Raw genomic sequence first — 26,362 nt, 5'->3', positions numbered from 1 at the left:
CTATCGTGTATTATGTTGTGCTATCTGTCAATTTTCTGTGCTTTCCACTGCTTCTATTAATGTAAAGCTGATTTGAAACAATCACCAATTGTGAAAAGCGCTATATAAATAAAATTGAAATTGAAATTGAAATTGAGAACAGTAAGCAGCGCAAATAAAATGACACGCCTATAATCCCTCCCACTCTGAAGTGGTACCTCAATGAAAAAGCTAACCAAGCCAAAGTAAGGTGAGCTGACATGGCTTGACCCGTGGTATACTATGCAATGGAAAGCGCCATATATGGTTGCTGTTGCTTTGGTGAATTAAGGGTTTTTTGTGTGTTACTATTACTATGTGGTTGCTATGTTAATTAAAGTGTTATTGGGTTGTTGCTTTGTGGTTGCTATGGTGATTTGCATGCTTTTTACTGTTGCTATGTGGTTGCTATGGTGATTTGAGTGTTATTAGCCTGTTTATTTTGTGGTTGCTATGGTGATTTGAGTGTTTTATTATGATTCTATGTGGTTGCTATGGTGATTTGGGTGTTTTAAGAGTGTAACTATGTGGTTGCTATGGTGATTTGAGTGTTTTAAAAGTGTTACTATGTGGTTGCTATGGTGATTTGAGGGTTTCAAGAGTGTAACTATGTGGTTGCTATGGTGATTTGAGTGTTTTTCCACGATGCTTTGTGGTTGCTATGGTGATTTGAGTGTTTTAAGAGTGTTACTATGTGGTTCCTATGGTGATTTGAGTGTTTTACCATAATGCAGTGTGGTTGCTATGGTGATTCGGTGATTGCTATGTGTTTTATAGAGTTTTTTATGTGGTTGATATGGTGATTCTATGTGGTTGATGTGGTTGATATGGAAGAGTGTTACTATGTGGTTGCTATGGTGATTTGAGTGTTTTACCATGATGCTTTATGGTTGCTATGGTGATTCGAGTGTTTTACCATGATGCTACGTGGTTGCTATGGTAATTTAATTTTATTAAAAGTTTTACTTAGTGGTTGTTATGGTGATTTGAGTGTTTTACCATAATGCTACGTGGTTGCTATGGTAATTTAATTGTTTTAAAAGTTGTACTATGTGGTTGTTATGGTGGTTTAAGGTTTATACGAGGGGCTACCTTTTGATCTTTCAGATGAAGGCAATAAATACGGAAGTGACGTAATTGAAATTCATCGACTGGCCGCTAGAGGCTGGCTAGAGTCAATTTCCATAGACCCCCATGCAATGTTAAAGGGATATTTTGGCTAAAAATGATATTAAACCCATGAAGCTGTCTGAGATGCATATGTCCATTATTTTTCAGATGAACACATTTTCAGTGTATTATATCTTCCAGCTGCTAAACAGTAAAGTTATGGGGTACAGCTCCTTCAAGTCCAAAAAATGTGCATATATCCTTCCCCAAAGAATTTCAAACGGCTCCAGGATGAAAAAAAATGTGTTTGTCTGAAAAATTATGGACATATGCATCTCGGACGGCTTTGGGGTAAGTAAATCATGGGTTTAATATCATTTTTGGCCATTAAAATGCCCAATTTTACAGTAGAAAATAATGTTTACAGCCTTGTAAAAATTTTGTTTTTGGTCTATATAGATAATTTAGCCATTCATGACAACTGTACTAACTACACTTTTTTGCTAGTGTATTAAATGAATACCTTTATTATGAAATCAAGCGTTAAGGGTGTTAATTATTTTATATAAAAAAAGAAATACAAATTATATTGTTAATAAATTTTGCCATGCTCACTGTTAGACATTCCTGTAATTTTTACAGTTATTTACTGTATATCACCCAGTATAATACTGTAAACTATTTATACAGTACATAACTGTAATTCGCGTTGCATTTTGGGAATTTTCGGTGACATCATACATCATATACAGTAATCTACTTTATTTTTGAAAATTGCTGTATGCTACTGTATATTTTCTAACAGTCTTTTGGCGGTATTTTCCTTATTCACACAAATCCTTATTTTATTTTTCTCAAAATCATCATTTTTGACAATTGTATACACACAGGCGTTGACTTATTTTAGCTAAGGAACCATGTAGCAGCACAGGTGTTCAGAGGACCGATTTCAGGTGTGCACATAAACTGAAGAGTTTTCAAACAAGCCTTTCCCTGGACCCTGGGACAGCGGCGCTTTTCAGTTGAAGATACACGAGAGGAGAGACTGAAAAAAGACCAGCAAGGTAAAATAATCTATAAAAGTTATTTATTATCAGACCCGCGGTTGTTGTTTACACGAACGGGACATTTTAAAACCATTAACCGGACGCGTTGCTTAACGTATAACGGTAGTATTAGTTTGCAAAGTCAGTATAAACCAAATTAATAAATCATACTATGTGTATGCAAGCCTACGAGCACACGCGATGCGTTAAATTATACGATAGTGTTTTCCTTTTCTAAAACTATTATGAAGAAATGCTTAACGTAGCCTAATGTATACGTCAATGATATGAAAAGATCAGATTTAACGTTACCTGAGAGAATAATTTATTAGTATAAAAGCATATTTAACAAAGTACCCTAAATTACATGAAGCTGGGAGGAAAACTCTAAATGTGTAAGTTACCACGTTGTGTTTATATTCTCATCCGCTTGGGTTTAACTTACCTGTTACATAAATTATGCGTTATTAATAAGGTGTATAACTACATTTTATCTTTCAAATTCGTTAAACTACGTTAAGCATTTTAGCGTAAGTTATGTTATGTGTGTGTGGTGGCCAATCGGAAAAACATTATATTTTAAATGTGAATATGTTTAAACATAAATGCTGAAACCTTATTTGCATAAAATAAAGTTTTAAAATGTGTTTTTGTTTTGTATTAAATTGCTTTTGAGGACAAGGTAGCTGTACAGTAAATATTCAGCCTCGATCAGAAAACCATGTCCCACTGTCATAACACACAGACCTGTGGCCATGTGTAGTGATTTGAGTAGTGTACATCTCTGGTTATCATTTCAAAACAGTATTTACTGAAAAATATGAGTGTTTAGCATCATGTATTAAATGTGTTAAATATGTCCTTTTTTCCCTGCATTTATTCTGCTGTCTAAAATTCTTTGGGAGGATAAATTAAGGAGGATGTAACAAAATACACTGCAAGAACTGGAGTGAGGATGAAGAGGACAACAGAATATCCATCCTTTCTTCACCACCTCACAGAGTTTGAGTGAAACAACTTGTATTAGGTGAGACACTTCTCAATAAGATACAGTATGTGCTGCATATATGGGTTATGCCTAGCGTACACCAAAGGATTTTCACAGTCCCAGACTAAAGACCGGCAGTCTTTAGGAATCCTACTGGAGTCTCGGCGCGCTCCCGTCGTCTCGATCGTTAACTGTGAGGTGATAATCTGCAGTCGGCGACCCGATTTATGCCAGTCTTTCTTTAGTCTTTCATATCAAACATGTTTGATATTATCGCAAGTCCCAGCGTAGTCTCGTGACGTAAAACAATTAACAACCAATAAATTCGTTCTCCGAAAACCGGAAACAGGAAGCCATCAGTCACAACAAAGAAACATGTAGACGGACGTGGAAACAGAACGAGCGCCAAGTAGGCGAAAATGGACCGTGTGGATGAGAGGAGCGCCTTGTCGAGCGGTGGGCAGAGCAGCCGTGTCTTTTTGATGTAAACTGCCGTTCATACCACGACAGAGTGGATAAAGAAAAGAAGTGGAGCGATATTTGCCGAAAAGCGTGAGCAACGCGTATGCGGCGCGTGTTTTTTCGGTGCCCATGTTAACAAGCATGTACACCGCACGCGTGCGGTCATAAATGTGACACCAAGTGTGTTTCAAACAGTCATGACTTTGAGCAATTCAAAAGAAAGCAATTAAATATTTAAAAACACCAGAAGACTGCGCTGTCATTCACTCTCTGCCCAGCAAATGAGTCCTCATATAGCTTAATACTGTTCAGAGAAACAGATAACGTACATCTATAAATCTAAATCTTATGCTTAAACTGTTGAAGGGAAACACGATCGACTGCTTCATGCTGTCAATCACTGAGTGAATTTTTTATTTTATCGTAAAACTTAAGAGAAACATGTTTAATAATGTGCCATGGGCTTGTTATGTCTATAATTGTGTATTGTGTCTATATATGTCATTACACGAACCAGAACAGCACGAAAACAATGTGGGTTAAACAAATCACAGTTAAATAAATTACACTGACCGTCAAAAACCGTCTTGAAGAGGTTTTGCTCATTAATGCATATAAAATAAAGTAATGTGAACTTGAGATTTTTATACTGTTATTAAACTGCACAGTATGCGCTGCAAACGCTGTTGAAACCGGCGTACTAATGTTTGATATTGACATTACTGTACAAGAGCACGAATGAAAGACTGAATGAAAAAGAGAAAATCTAGCTTTGCACAAACTGGGAAAATGTAACTAATGCTACCCTATGTAGCCTATGTTCCATTTGCTGAGGTTAAAACACGCAGCATGTCTTTCAGGACACAGTTTGCTGAGACCTCTAAGTGGGAGTGGGGACAAGGCCCTCACTTCTTTTTTCTTTCACTGCAAATGACTGCAATGGCAAAAGCCACAGTAGCTAACTGTAGCTGCTTCTCCTACATTTTACACTATACACTATATATTTTATATATATATATTATATATATATTTTATTATACACTGCTGAGCATGATGGGAGGAATTTGGTGGCAATAAAAAGCTAAAATAATCTTCTTGTAGTCTTGTAAATAGTGTCACTACAAGATTCAGTGTTTGTAAAATCTTTTTGTCTGAGACTAAAAACTGTGAACCGAAGTCTTTAGATGTGAGCTGATAATCTTATAGAGTCTTTTCTAAATCTTTTCAAAGTCTTTAGGTGTACACAAAGCATTAGTTAGGTCTCCCTAATTAACTATCAGCTGTAACAAACAGTACTGTAATAAACTGTGGTTCAAAATAATTATGACCATCTTTCTTTTGCTTACAGGACTCACAGGATTATTTTATGACAAGACTGATTATTTTATACCAGAAGTATGGTATTTTTTTGAAGCTACTGTATTATTTCTTATGACAATTCATTTTGATGTGCATTCAGAACTGTAAGTTGGTAAGTACATTTACTGTATTTACTGTAAGTAAAGGCTAAAGAGTATATCTCCTCTAGTTCTAAGTTCTAGTTCTAAGTTTTAACAACGTTCCCAAAGGTCCCAATAATGTTAAGCCAACATAAAAGTGTCCAGTTTTTAAATTGTTTAGGAATGTTTCTTGATTGTGCGAATGTTAGAGGAATGTTACATTTTATTTTCAGACAATGTCATGTTTAAATGTACTCACAATGTTTAAAACACATGTTTAGTATATTTTATGAATGTTTATATGCAATATTTTAACAGAACATTAAGAAATAATGTTTTACAACAGTTGGTAAATAATAGAATGTAATGTTTTTTTATCATTACAAGCAAAAACAATCATAACGTTATTTGGAACTTTGGGAACTTTCAAGGAACATTCTTAGACCTTTCTCTGTGGTTGAGCATTGTGTTAGCATCATTAAACGCCATGGGTTCAAACAAGGGAATGCACATGCTGATAAAAAATGTATACTTTGCAATGCACTGTATGTTATTTGCCTTTTTCTGTAAATGTGAAGATAAATGTAAAGACAGACAGTCATTGTTTCATTTTAAACCAGTTCTATTTTAAGAGAACTTAACTAGACTAAATAAAATGGTCACAAAAAATTTAATGTTGCTATTATGATCCTGATTTTGTGGTGTTATGGGTTTTCTGGTTACAGTGGTAGTGGATCATGATCACCTCTCTAGCTTCAAAAGTAGGATGCAGAATGTATAACACCAAATCATTATAGCATAACTCCATGTAACTTGACATAATTTAAAGCTCCACTGTGTAAGATCTACTCCCATCTAGCGGTGAAAGTCTATATGACAAGCAACTGAATAATACTTTCTAGCCCCCCCCATTCGGAACGCGTTTTAACTCGTACGGTGGCCCGGCCGTGTCATGCCAAGGTTAACATGGCTTCCAGTAGCTACAAAGCAAAAGCAATGAGAAAAAAAATGAACAATTTGCAATGTCCTTTGCCTGTGATCCATCAAAGCACACCGATTTATGTTTAACATGAAAAAAGTCTGATTGTCATGATATGTCCGCTTAAAATCACATACAAAAAGCAACCATGACGGGTTTAAATGGACGCGAATTAATATTATGTCAAAGTACAATGCTTATGTTTTAAGTAAACGTTACATGTCCGTGTATATGTAAGAGCTTTCTCTCATATTGGTGAAAAAAGATCACGCAACTTTCACACGCTTGTAAAATGAAACGAAAGACGCGCAGATCAGACGCTTTTATCAGAGTATTATGTCAGACATTATGTCAGAGTACAATGCTTATGTTTTAAGTACACGTTACATGTCCGTGTATATGTAAGAGCTTTCTCTCATATTGGTGAAAAAAGATCGCGCAACTTTCACACGCTTGTAAAATGAAACGAAAGACGCGCAGATCAGACGCTTTTATCAATGAAAGGCTAAAAATAGCGCTGTCACCGTGTGTTTGTGCTAGAGGTCAGAAAAGATGAAAAACATTTATCTCAGTACCTCAGATTACATAAATGGGCGGAGAGACGGCGTGTGTCTGTTCGGACACATTAAACCACATGCATGTTTACACTAACAAGTGTTATGCATAATCATGCTAAAGTTAGCCAAGGAACTATAAAACTTCAAGTTTACAACATGGACTGTATTGATGTAAACGAATATGCTGAATTACCTGTGGAGAATATAGAAAGTGCAACTTCAGTGTCCCTTGAGCCCCCTCTTGGAAAACTAACTCCAATAGTGACTTTGGTCTTGATGTTTTTCCTGTCGCGTTGTCGTTTAAAATCCCCGTTTCGCTTCCTTGGCGATTTGTTTTAATGTCCTCGAGAATATGTCTTCAACAGGCTTTCAAATCAAAGCATTAGATCGCAGGTTCATCACGGTGTGCGGTTGTTGTAAAATCCGAAGGATTCAGCTACGCAGGTCACAGGCTGGATACGATACGTCATCAAGCCTGGTTTATTTAAATCAACTGAGCATTACATTCGCAAGTCATACGCATATTACATCAATTTATAATTAACTAAAAATAATTGTCAGCTTTATAATTGTTAATATTCTGAAATAAGACTGTATTGATGACGTATACCGCCTACACATGCAACCTCCGGAGGCTTCAGCTATCGGCCAGCATGAGTGTAGAGTGAAAGCGCGAAAGGCGGAGCTTGAATTTCAGGAATGTCCCTCGTCGGCGAATGTATTTCAAAGATGGAGGCACAACATGGATTCAGCCAGAGAGCGCTTCGACGGTATGCATTTTAAATAGCAGATTCTACACTTACGAGAATACTTTCATTAGTGGGTGGGAAGTAATTACACATGAATGAGCACATACTTTTGAAAGAAAACATGGGTTTTTGTTAAGAATTAACTCAATAAAGTACACAGTAGAGCTTTAAAGTCGTCTAAAGGCAGACATGATTGGGTGTGTGAAGTCCTATGCCAAAGACTCTCCAAATACTGCATCTACACATTCTTCCTGATGTGTATATTTTGTTGGTATATCCTGGTTGTTGCAGACCTGACAGTAAACTTGACTGTGAGCATCCTATCCATCAGGTATAGCTGTTTACTTGCATTACTCATTTAGAGAAATGACGGGTCAAAATTGATTATATGGATTATATTTTCATCACCCCTTTTTGTATGTCTTTGGGACACTTGAAATATATAGCATGTATAATGTGGAGCCATTTTATAATGCGGTCACAGACTACTCCCATTGTAACTGGAAAACCAAAGAAAATCATTGTTTAAATTATACAATTATAATTTTTGGATTAACTAAACCTGTAATCAGTGATATATGTATGTATGTTTATAATTTATGTTATTTTAAATGTATTAAATGAATTGTAATTTCACACAACTTCTTAAAGTATTTGTATTGTTTTAAATAAAGGCTTCAATATTTGAAATTGTCTCTTTGAATTAAATGTTAGCAGTATCTGTAGGTTAAAATGTAAAAATTAATTTTATCTAAAAATTATAGCTAATTTAAATATAATAAAAATGAATGTATAAAAAAATAAAAAGAATAGTAGTATTTTATACAGTAGTATACTGCAAACCTGGGTTTTTTACGGTAGCACACTGTATTACATATTTACAGTAGCATTTAAATACTGTAAAATGGAAATACAGTTTAGAACTGTAAATCTTATTTACAGTAGCCTACTGGCAACAGTGTTGCCAGTAGGTTACTGTAAAAATCCTTGAAAATGTCTAACAGTGCTGGCTGTCAATAGAGTGAATGCATTAAGGGTCCTGAGCACTCAATGTTTTTCTCTCGCACCTATCATTGGTTTAGTTTTTCACAGTTAAAGTGTAAATACTGTCTCATTTTGACTTCATTAAATCTCTGTTGGGTTTTGGGATTTGTGGCTTTGTAGATTTGCACTAAACAATCCTAAATGCTTTGCATTATTTTCGTTTGACAGATTATATTGACCTTAGGCTGGCTAGGCTAATTCTGTTTTGCAAAGGTGTGTTTGCATTTATTTGCATGCCTCATCTGTGTTTTGCATTTACAAATAAGATTATTTTATTTGTTTTAAAACTGTCGCATTTAAATAACAGCTGTATATGCTTGCTACATAATGATAACAATAACAATAGAGCTCATTTATATTCCATTAAAATAGAAATACTGAGTGAACCAAATTCACAGCAAGAGAAATATCTTTACCTCAGCAGCTTCATTTGTTTTCAGTTAACTTCAGGTTATAATAAATCACTGAGAGAAAACTTTCAAACTTTTATATATAATCTGCGAGAGAGAATCTCATACAGCTGAGCTGTCACACTTTACTCTTCATGAGTAATGGAGGAATATTTTCATTTATCATTTTAATGCCAAAGGTGTATGAGAAACACTCATTCATTATATTACTAGCAGATAATCCAAGCATTCATGCATTCTCACAGATAAACATCAATCTGAGTCCTTAGGCCTCATTAATCTTACTAACATTTGTCAAAAGCGTGCACATGTGATTCATAAAACAAACGTAGGCACAAAAAACAAACACGCGTATAGATATAAAAACTATAAATTGCAAAGGATCTTGAAATTGGGCATCTCTAAATAGTTTCAAATTTCCGCATTTAAACGATGTATAATTAATGTCATTGACATATAAAAGAGCACCAGTCAATGTTTAAATCCTTTTCGAGCAAGAACCTGCAGCATCAGTCAAGGCGTGGCACTAAGTACTTTTCCACATCAAAGACAGTTTTTATAAATATGGACTTTGCCATGGATTTGTGCGTACGCATGCTTTATAAATGAGGCCTCTTATCTGTACCAATGTGATGATAGGACACATCAATCAAGATCCATATAGATTTGATTTGAGTAACTTTATTAATCCCTGAAGGAAAATTCACATGCCACAGCAATCTCACCACACACAATAATGCATAGTATAAAAAATACAAAATTACAATTACAACAATGTTTATACACAATGATTTATAAGTCTGTGATTTATAGCAGTTTATTAAGACTGAGAAGAGAGGAGTCTGAAGAGAAATGTTGGGTGCGGTGCTCAGATGTTATGAACGTTGAACTGTGGAAGTGTTTGTGTAAGCAGTAATACATGAACATTGTTCACAATCTTATAAAACAATATTATTGCTGGATCTTCAGCTCAGTCAGTATTTAACACAGTGAAATTGGATATTTTCAATGCAAAGTATGCAAGTTGTGTGTTCAGGGTCTCCTTACTCTTAAATCATCAAATACTTTTATAACCTACTGACCACTATTTTGTTTTAATATTTCATATTTTTTCTATTTTTTGCTTGATGTTTTACTTCCATTGTACAATATTGGCAGCGGATCTTGTGTACTAAATAATAATAACTTAAACTGCTCTGAAGGAAGTACAGTTAAAGTTTATTTGTATGGCACTTTGATATTGTTTCATGTTTATTGTTTTTTGTTATCCGTCAGAGATGTGTGTTACAGTAATAAACACTTATGTTATGTGTTGTGTATTGAGTTAAGCAGACACAATGAATGGGTTTTTGAGTACACTGAGAGACAGTCTGTTGATTTGTATAGTCAGGATGTGTGCAGCATACACGAGCAGATTTATTGTTAGTTAATTTAGCTGTTCTTAAACTCTTGAGTATGAATGTGATGATAAAACCACAGAAAGAGGAAGTGAAGTAAACACAGTAAGTGTTTGGAGTAGTTAGGGTTATTTGTGGTATTCAGGAACTGAGCGTTCAGGAAGATGTCATCATAAGTCTTCTGTCAGTCTAATGTTTACCGTCATCATTGTTTAAAGTAAGAAGTGAAGCGGATGCAACAGAATCTGTGTATCAGTCCTGTTTACACATAATTCAATTATGAACCAGATTGTCAGCCCGATTAAACTACGCCCGTCACACTATTGAAGGTTCAGTTGTTTGTTTGTGCCGTTTTGGGTTTGTTTTGGCGTTAGAGGATGTGGACATGTTAAGCTCTTAGAGATTATGTGATGTTTGTTTGATTTAGTAACCTAACTCACCTGCTGATCTTCTCTGTGGAAACACAACTCAGATGAACATCAGTGATAATAGGCTGACCATCACTGATGTGAGGAATTATTCAAGAATACTGTAGAAGAAGAACTGCGGAGAATGACAGGACATTAATGTTGTTGTTTTCTCAAGGATGCCAACTCTACCTCAAGATATTTTGTGGTATAGTTACAAAATATTTGATTTATTTATTTGTGTTCTTGGGCACGATTGTTTTTTGTGTCACTCAGCACAAATTTCTATAATTAGTTTTTGTGTCTGTAGCATGACTTTTATTTTTGTGTCATTTTATGTATTGTTTTTCTTTTTTATTTTCTATTTTTAAATTATTGTCGGTTGTGGTTGAGGGAAGGTTTGGGTTAGGATGTCTGAACTAAAACAGAAAGTCAGTCTAACCCCAAGCAACAATGGTAAAAAACAGGAAAAAAATGAGAAACAAATACATAAAATGACATGAAAAAGAAAGTTGTGCTACGGACATGAAAATCTATTTATAGAAATTTGTCCTGAGTGAAACGAAAAAGACATTTGTGCTTAATAACACAAATAAATAAATAAAGTATTTTGTTACTATACCACAACGTGCCTTAAAGGAGTAGTTTACCTAAAATTAAAATTTTGTCATAATTTTTTGAAATAAATGTTTTTGTTCTGCTGAACACGAGGGGAGATGTGTTGAGAAATGTTTGTAACCAAACCGTTCGTGGACTCCATTTACTTCCATAGTATTCTTTTTTCCTACTATGGAAGTGAATGGGGTCCACAAACTGTTTGGTTACAAACATTTCTCAAAATATCTTCCTTTGTGTTCATTAGAACAATGAAATGTATGCAGGTTTGTAACAACATGGAGTAAATGAAAACAGAATTTTCATTTTTGGGTGAACTATCCCTTTAAGATTGGGTTGTGGATGCTGGTGTGCAGGCTCCTCCATCTTAGGTTTATGTCGTGAGGTTGTCACAGAAGTCTGGAGAAAAACCCCTTAGATCCAGATGACAACATTTCTTCTGCTCTTTCACGTCACACAGTATAATGGTTTATTAGCTTTTATTCATACACAGATCTGCTCAATGTAATGGAGTATTCATTAATGTAATGGAGTATTTATGAATGTCATATTTTCTGTTCATTTTTAATCCTGATCGACATCATGTGATTTATTTCTATTACTTCCCATATGAAACTGTCAAAGACAGCAGAGCAACATCAAGGACATGAAAGTGCGTCACAGAAAAACCAATGTTTGTCTACAATTGCAGCAGTGTTACATTAACATCACTGACAGATCAACAGATTACACATACTGACTCTCTCAGTCTGTCTGTCTGATGTTGTTTGTATGTGTGTGTGTGTGTGTGTGTGTGTGTGTGTGTGTGTGTGTGTGTGTGTGTGTGTGTGTGTGTGTGTGTGTGTGTGTGTGTGTGTGTGTGTGTGTGTGTGTGTGTGTGTGCGCAAGAGAGGTGGAATGGGTCACGGACTTCATGTCAGATTTTAAAGGTGCTGTAGACTGTAAAACTGTATTTACCTTGGCATAGATTAATAATAAGAGTTCTGTACATGGCAATGACATATTGTGAGCCTCCAACACAGTCCCGGCGCCATGGGCGGGCTTTAGGGGGCCGGGCCCGCCCTGTGAGTCACCAGTGCCCGCCCTGGACGAACCTGCGGTCTCCCTTCACCTGTTCACCAGCTCCATGTTTTTGTCAATAGGCCACTGTTATTTATTAAAAGTTATTTTTTTTATACATATATAACTCCTGAATAAAAAAAAACGTGTTTGGTCTGATTTAAAAAATATATATTTTAAACGTATTTGATTGGTTTGTCAATAGTGAGCGCGGAAATGTTTGGTTGTTTGCTAAGCGCGCCACCGCTTAACGTTAAGACACGATTGAGTGCCTGCAGTGAGACTGACACGTTATGGTTCTGCTGTTATCTTTCACTATTTTCGCTGCTGAAACAACAAAAACAGTCAACATTGCGTCTAAAATGTAAGTGGCTTAATATTAATAACTTGTTTAGTGAACTGTCATTAAATCTGTCACATTTTCAATCGTGATGTGATGCTGCTTAACTATATCATGTTAATAAAAAATCCAAATTTTTACCGCAGTATGTTTAACCCACTTTGTTAACACACTATGTGTTTGCTGTGCTTATTTGTTTAACTTTGCGTTATTACATTATTCACTTTCGGTCGCCATTGATTAAAGGATGCAGAATCATTATCCTGTTTTGGTGATTGTTATTGGCGTTTTTAATCAGACTAGGCAACTTGTTCGGTCGAGCAAGTAAAATTCTCTTTCACTTGGCCTTTTAAAAAATCCACTTGTCTCTGATATTAAGCGGACAAGCGTTGATGTCGAGCCCTGCGACGTGTTTTATTTGCGTTTAGATTGCTTCAGTAAGCTAGTTTCAATCTTTACGACTTCTCCGTTGAATTGCGTTAATGGAGAGGTATGTTAGTTCTTCCTCTCTTTTTTGTCCATTTAATTCATAATTAATGATATTATTAGGGATGCACCGATACCGATACTGGTATCGGGTATCGGCCTCGATACCACATTTTCTAAAGTACTCGTACTCGTTAAAAGTCCCCCGATACCTGGAATCGATACCACCGTCTGAGAAATGTCTATGTTTGAGCGGCGTGTAAGGGGTTAATGCCTCGTGTCGTCCAAAGAGGCAGAGTTTACAACAAACTGGAAAACTAGTCCTTTGTTTTTTTGTTAAATTATATGACTAAAGCTGTTACCTGTAAATTTAAATCATGTTTTTTTATTAAGTACTCGGAATCGGTATCGGCAAGTACTGAAATGCAAGTACTCGTACTCGTACTTGTATTACAAAAAAAGTGGAATCGGTGCATCCCTAGATATTATGCATTGCAGTGAGGTTGCTCTCATTTGTGCCCCCCTGAAAAATGAAATGCCCGTCCGTGAATTTGTGTCATGATGTACGCCCCAACATTAAATTAAGTACAATGTTGTTGCAATGCTAAAAACAAAGTTGTGACTGCTGAGTTAGCGCTATATGCTAGTTAATGCTATATGCTAGGTCTACTATTGACGTTACATTTACGTTATGCAAGTCCATTCTGAAAAAGACTCAAACATAAGGTCTGTTTACACACACACAGAGCTACTGAAGGAGCCGCTCTGAGAAACAGCCAATCAGAGCAGAGCTCAGCATTATTATTCATGACCCTTTCAAATAAGGGAATGATAGACCATTTTATTCTAAAGGAAAATCCTAGGGTTTTAAATGGACATGTAAAACCATCTCTAGATAATTTTTGCACTTAATAAAGCCACACACCTTCTATGTAGATATCAGAAAACAATTCAAAATTAACAGTAATAAGTACAATGCATTCTTTAGCACCTTTAAACCTGTGTTAGGACTCAGTAACCTCAAAGACAGATGAACAGATGTATATGTAGTGTAGTTTGTGCTGTGATTGACAGCTCTTGTATTGAGTTTATATCAGTGTGTTTGTTTGTGTTTTTGTAGCATGGGTCGGCTCTCTCTCCATGGGTATGATCTTCTTCTGCTCACCAATCGTCAGTGTCTTCACCGATCTCTTCGGCTGTCGGATAACAGCGGTCGCCGGGGCAGCTGTGGGGTTTGTGGGAATTCTGGCCAGTTCCTTTGTCTCGTAAGTAAGATTTCTTACAGATTCTGTTTCTGACTCTGTTCAAAGTTAATTGCTTATCTAGGTTAACTAAGTGGTTTGGTAATCTGACTAATTGTTCTGAGAGGTTGGTTAAATTTACTTATCATAGTTATCATTACTAGCACATAGAGAGAGGAAACATTGCAGATCTCTGTCAGATAAAGATGATGTTTGATCTTATCAAACCAATATTGTGTCAGTGACATAAAAGACAAACATCTGCAGATACATAGTGAGATCAGACTAGAGATCAGTCAAGTCTTTATATCTGATTAATGAGACAAACAGAAAGTCCCACCCACAACCTAAACCAGCCAATGAGAGTTTTTCATGGCATGATCACAGTCAAACTATTATATCAAAGTATTTTAACATCTAAAATATACAACTTTTACACTGATTTGAAAATAGCAGTCATCACGTGCATGTTTCTCTTTGCAGGTCTCTCGGGCCGCTGTACTTCACCTATGGCATAGTTTTCGCCTGTGGGTGCAGTTTTGCATATCAGCCTAGTTTGGTGATCCTGGGTCACTACTTTAAGCAGAGGCTGGGTCTGGTAAACGGGATCGTGACGGCCGGCAGCAGCGTTTTCACCATCACGCTGCCGTACATGATGAAGGGTCTGCTGGATCGCGTGGGACTTCATCACACCCTGCGAGTTCTGTCCATCTTTATGTTTGTGCTGGTGCTGGCGGGCTTTACCTACAAACCCCTCCTGCCCAAACCCGTGAGCAACGCTAAGTCCGGCGGTCGCTTTCCGGCGCTCAGCAGGGTCTTTAACGTGCAGATCTGGAAATCTCTGGGATATCGTATCTGGGCGTTTGGAATCCCTGCGGCCCTCTATGGATACTTTGTGCCTTACGTTCACCTGGTAAGTGTGCACGCTGTTTGTCTGATTCAGATATCAATAGTGTTGTGTTGTGTGTCGTAATGATGCTTGAGGACGTGACAGAAGAGAAGATTGTTGATCCTGAATGAACCAAATGCTTAATAGTCATGCAGCTTCTGACGTGGGAAATGTTTGTCCTGTGAGGATCATTACATAATAATAAAAAGTCAATTTGATCTGTAGAGATGAGGTTGTTGTTCCAGCGCTGGCGTACGCAAACAGACATTGTGTTAGGATAGATTCTCTGGGACATGACGGCTCATGGGCAGCGCTGCTTGTTTATGTGCAGATAGTTGTTCTCGTGTTGTGAAATGTTTCGTATTATCCAGGGGCGTCTCCGCTATGTGTTTTTAGGCTGAAGAAGCGCTGGGTTTGGGGTGATCCGTAACATTAAACATTCATCTCAGCATGTCATTGTCATCTGACAGGGTTGAGCCGTACACTCGACCCAATCAAGCCAAAACAAAAACAGGCTCCTCAGGGTACGAGGTCAGATGGACTCAGTGTTTTTAAACCGTTTAGTTAACCCGGCTCTCAGTTTCAACCCTAAACTCCAACCGGGAGGAGAAACATCAACTGCTGACTCGAATCAGTGCGGATGAGGAAAACACTCCTAAATGCCAAAAACATAATAATGCAACATCAAATGGCATGAGAAGCATCTCTCTCTTCTCTTTCATGGTCTGTAAAATAATGGAAATGAAACTCGACAGAAAGCCATGTGTGATCTCCATGCAAAATACAATCCAGATGACATTAAACCAGTTTGAATATATATAGTGCTATACCTCTTTAAGACAAATTAACATTGACAAAACTGATATACACTCACCTAAAGAATTATTGGGAACACCAGTTCAATTTCTCATTAAAGCAATTATCTATTCAACCAATCACATGGCAGTTGCTTCAATGCATTTAGGGGTGTAGTCCAGGTCGAGACAATCTCCTGAACTCCAAACTGAATGTCAAAATGGTAAAGAAAGGTGATTTAAGTTATTTTGAGTGTGGCATGGTTGTTGGTGCCAGACGTGCCCATCTGAGTATTTCACAATCTGCACAAAATTACTGGGATTTTCACGCACAACCATTTCTAGGGTTTGCAAAGAATGGTGTGAAAAGGGAAAAACATCCAGTATGCTGCAGTTCTGTGGGCGAAAATGCCTTGTTGATACTAGAAGTCAGAGGAGAATGGGCCGACTGATTCAAGCTGATAGAGGAGCAACTTTGACTGAAATTACCACTCGTTACAACCGAAGTATGCAGCAAAGCATTTGTGAAGCCACAACATGCACAACCTTGAGGCAGATGGGCTACAACAGCAGAAGATCCCACCGGGTACCGCTCATCTCCACTACAAATAGGAAAAAGAGGATAGAATATGCACGAGCTCAACAAAATTGGACAGTTGAAGACTGGAAAAATGTTGCCTGGTCTGATGAGTCTCGATTTCTGAGACATTCAGATGGTAGAGTCAGAATTTGGCGTAAACAGAATGAGAACATGGATCCTTGTTACCACTGTGCAGGCTGGTCGTGGTGGTGTTATGGTGTGGGGGATGTTTTCTTGGCACACTTTAGGCCCCTTAGTGCCAATTGGGCATCGTTTAAATGCCACAGCCTACCTGAGCATTGTTTCTGACCATGTCCATCCCTTTATGACCACCATGTACCCATCCTCTGATGGCTAATTTCAGCAGGATAATGCACCATGTCACAAAACTAGAATCATTTCAAATTGGTTTCTTGAACATGACAATGCGTTCACTGTACTAAAATGAACCCCACAGTCATCCAGATCTCAACCCAATAGAGCATCTTTGGGATGTGGTGGAACGGGAGCTTCGTGCCCTGGATGTGCATCCAACAAATCTTCATCAACTGCAAAATGCTATCCTATAAATATGGGCCAACATTTCTAAAGAATGCTTTCAGCACCTTGTTCAATCAATGCCATGTAGAATTAAGGCAGTTCTGAAGGCAAAATGGGGCAAACACAGTATTAGTATGGTGTGTTAACTGTTTTTCACTGACAAACACTTAAAAGTTTTTATATTTTCCTTTAAATTAAGTTGTGTAGTTTGTTGTAACTTAAGTGTATATTATAAAATGAAGGTATAACAGCAGTAGTGGTGTATTTAAGGCTGTGCCGTCATTTTATGATGGAAATCTGTTGTCATGTGACTCGGTTCATCCTGAGATGTGTCTCTCGTGCTGACGCTGTCATTATCTAATCTGCTGAAGTCAGCGATCATGTGTCAAACCATCAAGAAATACATATAAGCATTTCTACAAGTCAGAGTCCAGTCCTTATTATTTATTATTATATGATCTTATATGTGATCTTTATTGCTCATTTATGATAGACTTTTATTTTTATAACACTTTCTTACAGTGTTGCAAAGCAGCTTTACGTTAAAAAAGGAAAATGCAGAAAAAAGGAAAATATATAAAATAGAATGCATTCTATTTTCTTCATAAATGTTTGTAATATCTACTAAAACGGTCCATATATTTGAGACTATAAGACATTTAGTCAATGATTATGATAGAAGACAGGTATCAAATGAAAGCAGAGTGTACATAAAAACGATAAGATAAGTGAAACACACAGACAATCTGCATTGATCGCATTAAAAATACACCAAAGCTGAATAAATTGGATTTTAGTGGGTAGTATGTCAGTATAATCTACCATAACTTAGCATTGGGTTTGAAAGTTGTGTTGTTATCACTTAATGTCAGCATTGTCACCATAAAACAAGACAACATGGTGACAGTGGCAAGAAACCAAAACCAATGTACTTTGTCCGAGAGGATCAGTTCAACAATAACCCTTTTTCTTTAAAAGAAAACCTTAAATAATGTATTACAATTTTATATTGTCTCTAAAACAGTTAGGTCTGATTTTTTGGCACACGGTATGTATTTATGTCGAGAGGCCAATGACTGGAATTTACTTATAATGAAGAGGCAGGAAAACAGCTCTTTTCCTGTGTGTGTTTGTGTGTTGGCATGTGTGTGTGCCTGTGTGTGTAAAAGAGAGACATACTACTCATGAATGTCCATAATTCATTTTAAATGCTGCTGTCTCTCACACACACGCATACACACACACACACACACACACACGCACACACATCTCAACTTTATCATAAAAAAACTTCCATGTGCACAGAGAACAAAAGAGAGAGAGAGAGAGAGAGAGAGAGAGAGAGAGAGAGAGAGAGAGAGAGAGAGAGAGAGAGAGAGAGAGAGAGAGAGAGAGAGAGAGAGAGAGAGAGAGAGAGAGAGAGTAGGGCAATTGGGGGCACATGATGTGAACCAGATGTGGTTGGTGGTGGTTTATGGGCGTTTGGGTCCTCCTCCCAAAATGCACCAATCTGAAAACAAAGAGACAGAACAGTCCCACTAATGACGTCACACACACACACCACAGACTGCTTAAATACTTTTAACATGGTGTTTAAAGTCCATGTAAAGTCTGATGTTAAATGTGTTATTATAAATGTGTTATTAACGGCAAGCCAAATTTGAATGATGAAATTAACCACCAAGTAAATAAAATAAGTTATCAAAAACTTGTAAAACCAGGCAGGATTCTCTGCTCTCAAATGCTGGGGGCGTGTCCACTGTCAGCGCTGAAACCACGCCCACTCATGGGAAAGCTGCCGTCTCTCTCAACTTTCAAATACCGCATGCAACTGGATGCTTGTGATTGTGTTAATGGGTGGAGCCATGCTTGGTGGCTCCAGCACCTCATCCAGTTTACAGTCTTTGTGCCTTGTTTCAGCAATACATTTATAACATTTATAATGTGTGCGGGAACAATTCTCTAAAAAGCTCAGGAAATCTATCAGTATTTGTGTCTCTGGTGTAGCTGTATGTGTGTTCATAGTGGAGGGCGGGGGCGAAAGTACCATTTTTCAGAAAAACATAATTTTTAAGATAATGTTTTGGACAGAGTATTTTTACCAGGTGCTATTTTGTACAAATGTAGAACGACTTCAGTATAATTTCACTTTGAACGCAAGTAGCGCATTATTACTTTTGACCCCCATTCATCAGATGTTTCAAAAGCAACCCAACAGTACAAACTTGAATAGTTAAGAATAAAACTTTTTCAACAGTATGAAAAATAAATGAAATTAAATTAGCATAAAATAAATTCTCAATACAATGCAACAGTATTAGAAGTGTGACAAAAGTAACGACAGAAACTCCTGACATTTAAACCCAATTTACTTTAATACTGAAAACCTCTGAGAAGGCAAACTTCAGGATGTGTTACAGCACTAAATAACCTGTAGATTGATCAGTAATGTAACACATGAAACCAGAAACACAACTTGTTATTAGAAAATTACTTTACAGCTTTCTGGACCTACACGCAGGAAACAATCACAAATAAACACAATATTTGTCAGCTCCATCAAGGGTTGCATGCTGAATGTGTGGTCATTCATCATTCATCTGATCTCCGGGTCTGGTGCTAGCACTTTTTACATAGCTTAGCATAATCCATTGAATCTGATTAGACTATTAGCATCGGTGCAAAAAAATAACCAGAGTTTTGATATTTCTACTATTTAAAACTTGACTCTTCTGTAGTTACATCGTGTACTAAGACCGACAGAAAATTATTCAATTATTATATTGATTTTCTAGGTCGATATGGCTAGGACTATACTCTCAAACTGGTGTAATAATCAAGGACTTTGCTGCCGTAACATGGCTGCAGCAGGCGTAGTGATATCACGCAGTGCCCAAAAATTAAAAGTAGCCAAGGGGAGTATTTTCGGGCAGTGCGTATATATAAATATATTTTTTTCTTAAAATGATACACGCATGTGTGCATATTTATATATACATAATTATTATACACAGTTCACACAAATATATGATGTAAACGAAAACTTTTATTCTGCTATAGATTAATCGCGATCTGAGCTCTGAGAAAATCACTTTCGCCCCCCACTCTAGCCTACCTTGACCATCACTGACAGGTGTGTTTGTTTGTTATCAGATGAAACATGTAGAAGAGAGGTTTGGAGCGGACACCAATAAGGAGCTTCTGCTGATGTGTATCGGCATCACGTCTGGTGTGGGTCGTCTGATCTTCGGTCGAGTGGCTGATTATGTACCTGGAGTCAAAAAAGTTTACTTACAGGTGAGATAAACAACACAACCATCACACTGTTATGTTCCTTTAGAGCATTGGGTTAACAACAGTAAACACATATGAAGCAAATCTAGAGATTGAATACACTGTGTAAGTTTATCAAAATAAATGTCAAGAGTTATAGTCCCTATAACTATCCCCCCTCTCTCTCTCTCTCTCTCTCTCTCTCTCTCTCACTCTCTCAGGTGTCATCATTCTTGGTCATCGGTCTGATGTCTATGATGATTCCTCTATGTCAGAATTTTGGTGGTCTGATCGCTGTGTGTCTGCTCATGGGTTTGTTTGATGGCTGTTTTATCTGCATCATGGCTCCGATTGCCTTCCAGTTGGTGGGCTCTCAGAACGTCTCTCAGGCCATTGGCTTTCTCCTGGGGATGATGTCTGTACCCATGACTGTAGGACCTCCCATCGCAGGTACACCTTACCCCTCTCTCCTGACATCATGAGTCCTGTCACACTAAACCACTTTACTTTCATTTGTTCACCTCTTCTAAATAGGACTTAACATTTCTTTTTTTCCACGGGACATGACACACTTCTGTGAGAACCGTTGTCCATCATTTGAGTTTTTTTTACTTTATTAAAGTCTATTTAAAGGATAATTCTGTTGTTTAACACTTTGAGTCTCATTTCTGGTTTGTTTTGGACGAACTACAGTGATGGACACAGAAATTTTGACAATGGGTCGTGTCTTGAGTTTTTGACTCGTTTAGAAGCGTCTCTTGACTGCTTCAGAATGGAAGTCAATGACTATGCACATGTCATTAAAACAACACTTAACGTTCATTTTCAAAACTGTACTACTCACCGAGTGGTTTGTGGTGTTTGTTGATGATTAAAAACAAATATATTGGCGCAATGTATGATTTCAATCTGTGTTATTTGCTATAGTGTACCTATTTTTTCAGATACCTCACAACCGCGTATATACTTCCGCTCTCTATATTTGAGTCTGAAGCGTTAGCACTCCCGACCACTTGATGGCGACAACCACTTTGCCATACAAGTACGCTCTGTGTCTAGCGTATAGACAGTCACAATCGAGCTCAACTTCAAACCTAAAGCTGGCCATCAAATATGGGAAAACCGAGCGAAAAAACTACAACCACATGTAAACAGACCCTTTTCTGATTTCCGGCAAGTAGTGTTGCTTTCGTCAACGAAAAGTATGACGAAATATCCTCGTCAACGAACCTTTATCACGTGACGAAAACTAGACGAGACTCAACGTAAATGCTGGTTATGTGACGAAAACTATAATAAAATGTATAATACAATATTGTTGACGAATAAAAACAAGACTAAAAGTGGTTTACTAAATAAAAACTATGCTAACATGTGTCTTCATTTTCGTTGACCAAAACGAGACGAGACGAAATGTTATAACGTTATTTCGTCTAGCCATCTCCTGGCACCCCGCCACCTGACTGCAAATTATCATGTGTGTTCAATGGCGCTCTGCAAATCGATCCGCAAAAATACGTAAACGTACCGCGAGAGCGATTAGAAAGCATGCAGAGCAGTCTGTTCTCGCGATGCTTTGATATCATACGCAATCCGTTTGCGCAGTAACACGCGACACGTCACGTTTGATGGCCAGCTGCGCCCGCGAATACACCGCCGCATCAAGTCTTCAAATGGAAACGAAAAGTCCAAAATGAAACCCGTGCATCGTTTTCAGGTGAGTTCACAAGCCTGTTAATATGTATAGCGTTGACTGCTGGCACCGCGAACTCATCTGTGTGATTTAAATAATATAACAATGTACCAGTTTGCATCTTCAATCGTTTAAATGACATGTGCTGCGTTGTGTTTTGAAGCATGGTAAATATGATGAAGACGTTGTTTTATAACTTATATGCTAACAACAAGGTTCTGTGTCCTTATTTATTATTTGAATTAACTAAACTTAATTAACTGAATGTTTGAGTGTTAAATCAATCAAACAGCTGTATTATTAAGAACATAACCATACATACAAACTTTTGCTTTTGTTAATAGACATATAATGTTTCTTAAAGCTTGTTTTTAATTTACTTAGAACAAAGATATTTAGTAATTCTCCAAAATTGCTTGGATTTATACTGACACGTAAAATTAGCTTTGTCACATTATAGTGCCATTAGCTGAACAAATACAGATATACTATATTGCATATTTGTATAATTGTAGTTTGTGTTGCTGTCAAAATACAATTATAAATGATAATAACATAATAACATTTTAATAAAGTGCTATAGCATTTTAATAAAGTGCTATTCTCACACATAGCCTACTATAGTTGTGATTTGTTGTTGTTTTTTAACTAAAGGTGGCACCACCGTAAAAGTCAGCTTATGGCACCCATCTGACCAGCAGTGGCCCTGTGTGTGTGTTTCTTCTTAGACTACTCTGTTTGTAGACTTTAATGTAGACTCTTTACCTACAGTCAAGTCACTCACTCAGAGGATAAACAAAATTAAGTAAAATCTTCAAATCAAGTAAATTCCAATCAGAGCATCTTCCATGTCTGAAATGGATGTATTCTTATATCTATAAGGTATAATATAACAAGATAACTTTTTTTAATGGGTTTGGCTAAAAGAAAATTTTGGTTTTGTCTATACTTCTGCTAGGTACTTATACTATATTGACTGGGTTAAGTAGAATTGCATTACTAAAAAGAGACTAAAATACAATGTTCATTGACTAAAACTAGACTAAAAATGGCACCAGTTTTCGTCGACTAAAACTAGACAAAAATAGTCAAGGATAATTCTGACTAAAATAAGACTAAAATGCCCAGACTTTTAGTAGACTAAAACTTGACTAGACTAAAAAGAGTATGAACTGACTAAAACTAATAAAAACTAAAATGTCAGCTTGACACAAAGACTAGACTAAAACTAAAATTAAAACAGGCTGCCAAAAACAACACTACCGGCAAGGGAGTGATAAGTCTTCCAAGAGAAGTCAATGGAATTTTACAAAATGCCAAATAAAACACGACAGAAACTGTATTTTGCTACACAACTTGTTTTTAATCATCAACGAACACCACAAACCACTCGGTGAGTAGTACAGTTTTGAAAATGAACGTTAAGTGTTGTTTTAATGACATGTTTGTGCATGGTCATTGACTTCCATTCTGAAGCAGTCAAGAGACGCTTCTAAACGAGTCAAAAACTCAAGACACGACCCAAATTTCAGTGTCCATCACTGTAGTTCATCCAAAACAAACCAGAAATGAGACTCAAAGTGTTAAATACCGGAATTATCCTTTAAACTACTGTACCCTCAAATACTGACTGTTAAACTAGTTAGTTGTTAAAATGCAATGTCTTGTGTTTAAAATAAAGCTGCTTTTTATTGTTCATACCTAATACAGACTGTTATCATATTTATTATTATAATCATTTATTCAAATAATATAATTCATATAATCAAAATATTTTTGTTAACATGCAATGGTAATAAAACTTCTGATGAAGGGGGATGCTGTACACAAATGTTATGTGCAAACCTCGGCCTTCTAAAAGCATTCCTTGATTTACACCCGATGAATCTCATTTCTGTCTTTATTTGTGTCCTCAGGATTCTTAAGGGACCGTTTGGGAAGCTACGACGTGGCTTTTTACCTGGCAGGAATTCCTCCGATCATCGGTGGTGCCGTGTTGTGTTTGATTCCCTGGGTGGAGGCAAAGAGGCGGAGGAAAGATGAAGAAGCTGCTGATGTTGCAGAGAAGATGCTGGAGCGAAAGATCGACGCGCAAGACGACGCAGGCATTCCAGAGAAAGCCGATAATCCTGAATCTGTCATCTGAATATAAGCAGTGTTTTAATGAGCAGACTTACAGAAGCCATGAAACGCTTCTGACTGACCGTCCAACAGGCAACTCCTGCACAAATGTGATTTTTAAGCTATGCAATCATCATTGAAAGTTTTTTTACTTTTAATGGTTTCAATAGAAATTGTGCGGACTTGAACGCTATAAATGAATTTTTTATCAAAAAGGGAAAATGTTTGCCAAACTGCAGGGGGATTTTAATACCAAGTTTTTTCATTAATACAATTAATCTCTTTTTAATTTGTTTTCTTTCTGACTACAGTTACCTTTTTTGAATGGTAAAGGTTGTAGTAATAAGGAATTACCGCATGTATTGTTTGCTTCCTATAATTGTGTAACTTTTTTATTGCATGCAGATTATAGCCATGCCTGACAACTTCAACTTGAGCACTTCAGGAGTGTTTATAAAGCCGATGACAGTATGCATCACTTTTATCTGTGATATATAGGAAACATTAATGCTGCTTATATAATCAAAAAAAGCCAAATTCAGTTTGTTATGCAATGCTATGTCCTCGAGGCCTTATGATATATTGTCAGTGTTTTCTATAGATTTAGGGTTGTGTTGTGCTCCTGACAGGGCAGAGATATATTTCATATGAATTGAGTATTTTTTCTATGCAGTGAGGATGTGAAGTTGCTCTTTATAATGAATTTATTTTTATAATGTTGGCGTGTGCATAGGAAAGCCATCAGATCTCCAGATGTGTGTGTGTGTGTGTGTCGGTCGGTCACATTTCTTAAAGCTGTTCGCTATCACTCGACGTCTGATAACTTTAACTTGAGAATGAGCTTATACGGTAAACTCTCTCATCAGACTGTCCCTTTATGATAGTGACTCACTACATCTGTGATGCCATTTTATTTAATACCTCATGAGAGGTCATCATCTGGTATTAATCACTTGATATAAATTTGACCTGTGTTCCTGGTGATGATGCTATAGCCGGTGGATAAGTTGAATATGACCTACAGTGTTAAATACGTATACAGTGTAGTGCTGTATTATTGACTAAACCCCTGTTGTTATTGTTTTGGACGTTATCTTACACATCAGTGTGGCACGTGGTCTATAGGAGTATTCGTTTGATCCTGTAATCTACCTCAGTTGATTTGATTTATAAAGCATTTCTTATGAATATCAAAGAAGAGAAACACTGATCACAGGTGAAAATGCTCACATATCTCATATATATGTCATGATATTAAGAGATATTAGTGCCTTGACAATATGATTTTAATATGAATGACTAAAACTCAAACCATTGGCAGGTATTCAAGTCATGCCTTTCATTCAAGTACAACAGAGAAAAAAATCTCTGACACATTTAACTTTATTCAAATATTTTTCTTTTGTAATCTGAATATTATTACGAGTTGCTTTTCCAACTTTTTCATATTTCATTTTTTACCTTTAGTTCTTTTGTATTTTTTAATCCTATATTGTTCATGTAAACCATGGTTGTATACACACATACATACGCGTGTTGTTGCATATTTTGTGTTGACAGAAGACAATCAGCATTAATTTACTCAGGTAATAAAACATAATTTACTTGTAAAGTTTCCTCAAACTTCAGCTAAACACCAAAACAAAACCTTCGGTGCCTAAAGTATTCTTTGCAACGTTTGTCCATCTGTTTAGCATTTTACCTGATATGAATTTTATTTGTAATATTGTACAATGAAATATATCCAATCATCCAAACCTAGTATTAAGCAATATACATCAGTAGATAGCTAGTGACTCCATGGGTATGATGACAAATACAAAGTAAGATTTCCCATTTCTTCATCTAATCTTATATTTGTAAATCATCATGCAGATGAATTGTTGCTTCAATTTTCTGCATTGTGCCACTGCAATATTTCTTATGTTCAATTTTAAGATTGCCTGCATGATTTCATTGTCTGTTATGTTTTGTTGTATGTACCACATTGCTATATTTCAAACTACAATAAAGAACGAACATAACCTTATGGGCTGTAGTAATAAAAATGGTGATCTTACGTTTAGCAGTGTTTCTTGGCCACTTATTAAAGGTAGCGACACAATATTAATGAATCGAAAGTCACAAATATTTTTAAGATACACCACATGTGTTCTGTTTTTATACAACAGTGATCTGATATCTC

General features: G+C 36.7%; 1 protein-coding gene across 1 annotated transcript in view; it reads left to right on the top strand.

Annotated features, from left to right (window-relative positions):
* Positions 1-26,242, top strand: part of slc16a10 (solute carrier family 16 member 10) — a 37,581-nt gene extending 11,339 nt beyond the window's left edge. The window contains exons 2-6 of the mRNA XM_065257410.2: positions 14,167-14,311; positions 14,771-15,200; positions 20,244-20,387; positions 20,585-20,813; positions 23,973-26,242. Of these exons, the coding sequence (XP_065113482.1) occupies positions 14,167-14,311; positions 14,771-15,200; positions 20,244-20,387; positions 20,585-20,813; positions 23,973-24,202 (1,178 nt within the window). The 3' untranslated portion in view covers positions 24,203-26,242. The remainder of the gene's footprint in view (positions 1-14,166; positions 14,312-14,770; positions 15,201-20,243; positions 20,388-20,584; positions 20,814-23,972) is intronic.
* The last annotated feature ends 120 nt before the right edge of the window (positions 26,243-26,362 follow it).

The sequence above is a fragment of the Paramisgurnus dabryanus genome, chromosome 12 (assembly GCF_030506205.2).
Source record: "Paramisgurnus dabryanus chromosome 12, PD_genome_1.1, whole genome shotgun sequence".
Lineage (NCBI taxonomy): Eukaryota > Metazoa > Chordata > Actinopteri > Cypriniformes > Cobitidae > Paramisgurnus > Paramisgurnus dabryanus.
The sequence above is the reverse complement of the archived record's forward strand: the minus strand, read 5'-3'. Positions and strand labels throughout refer to the sequence as shown.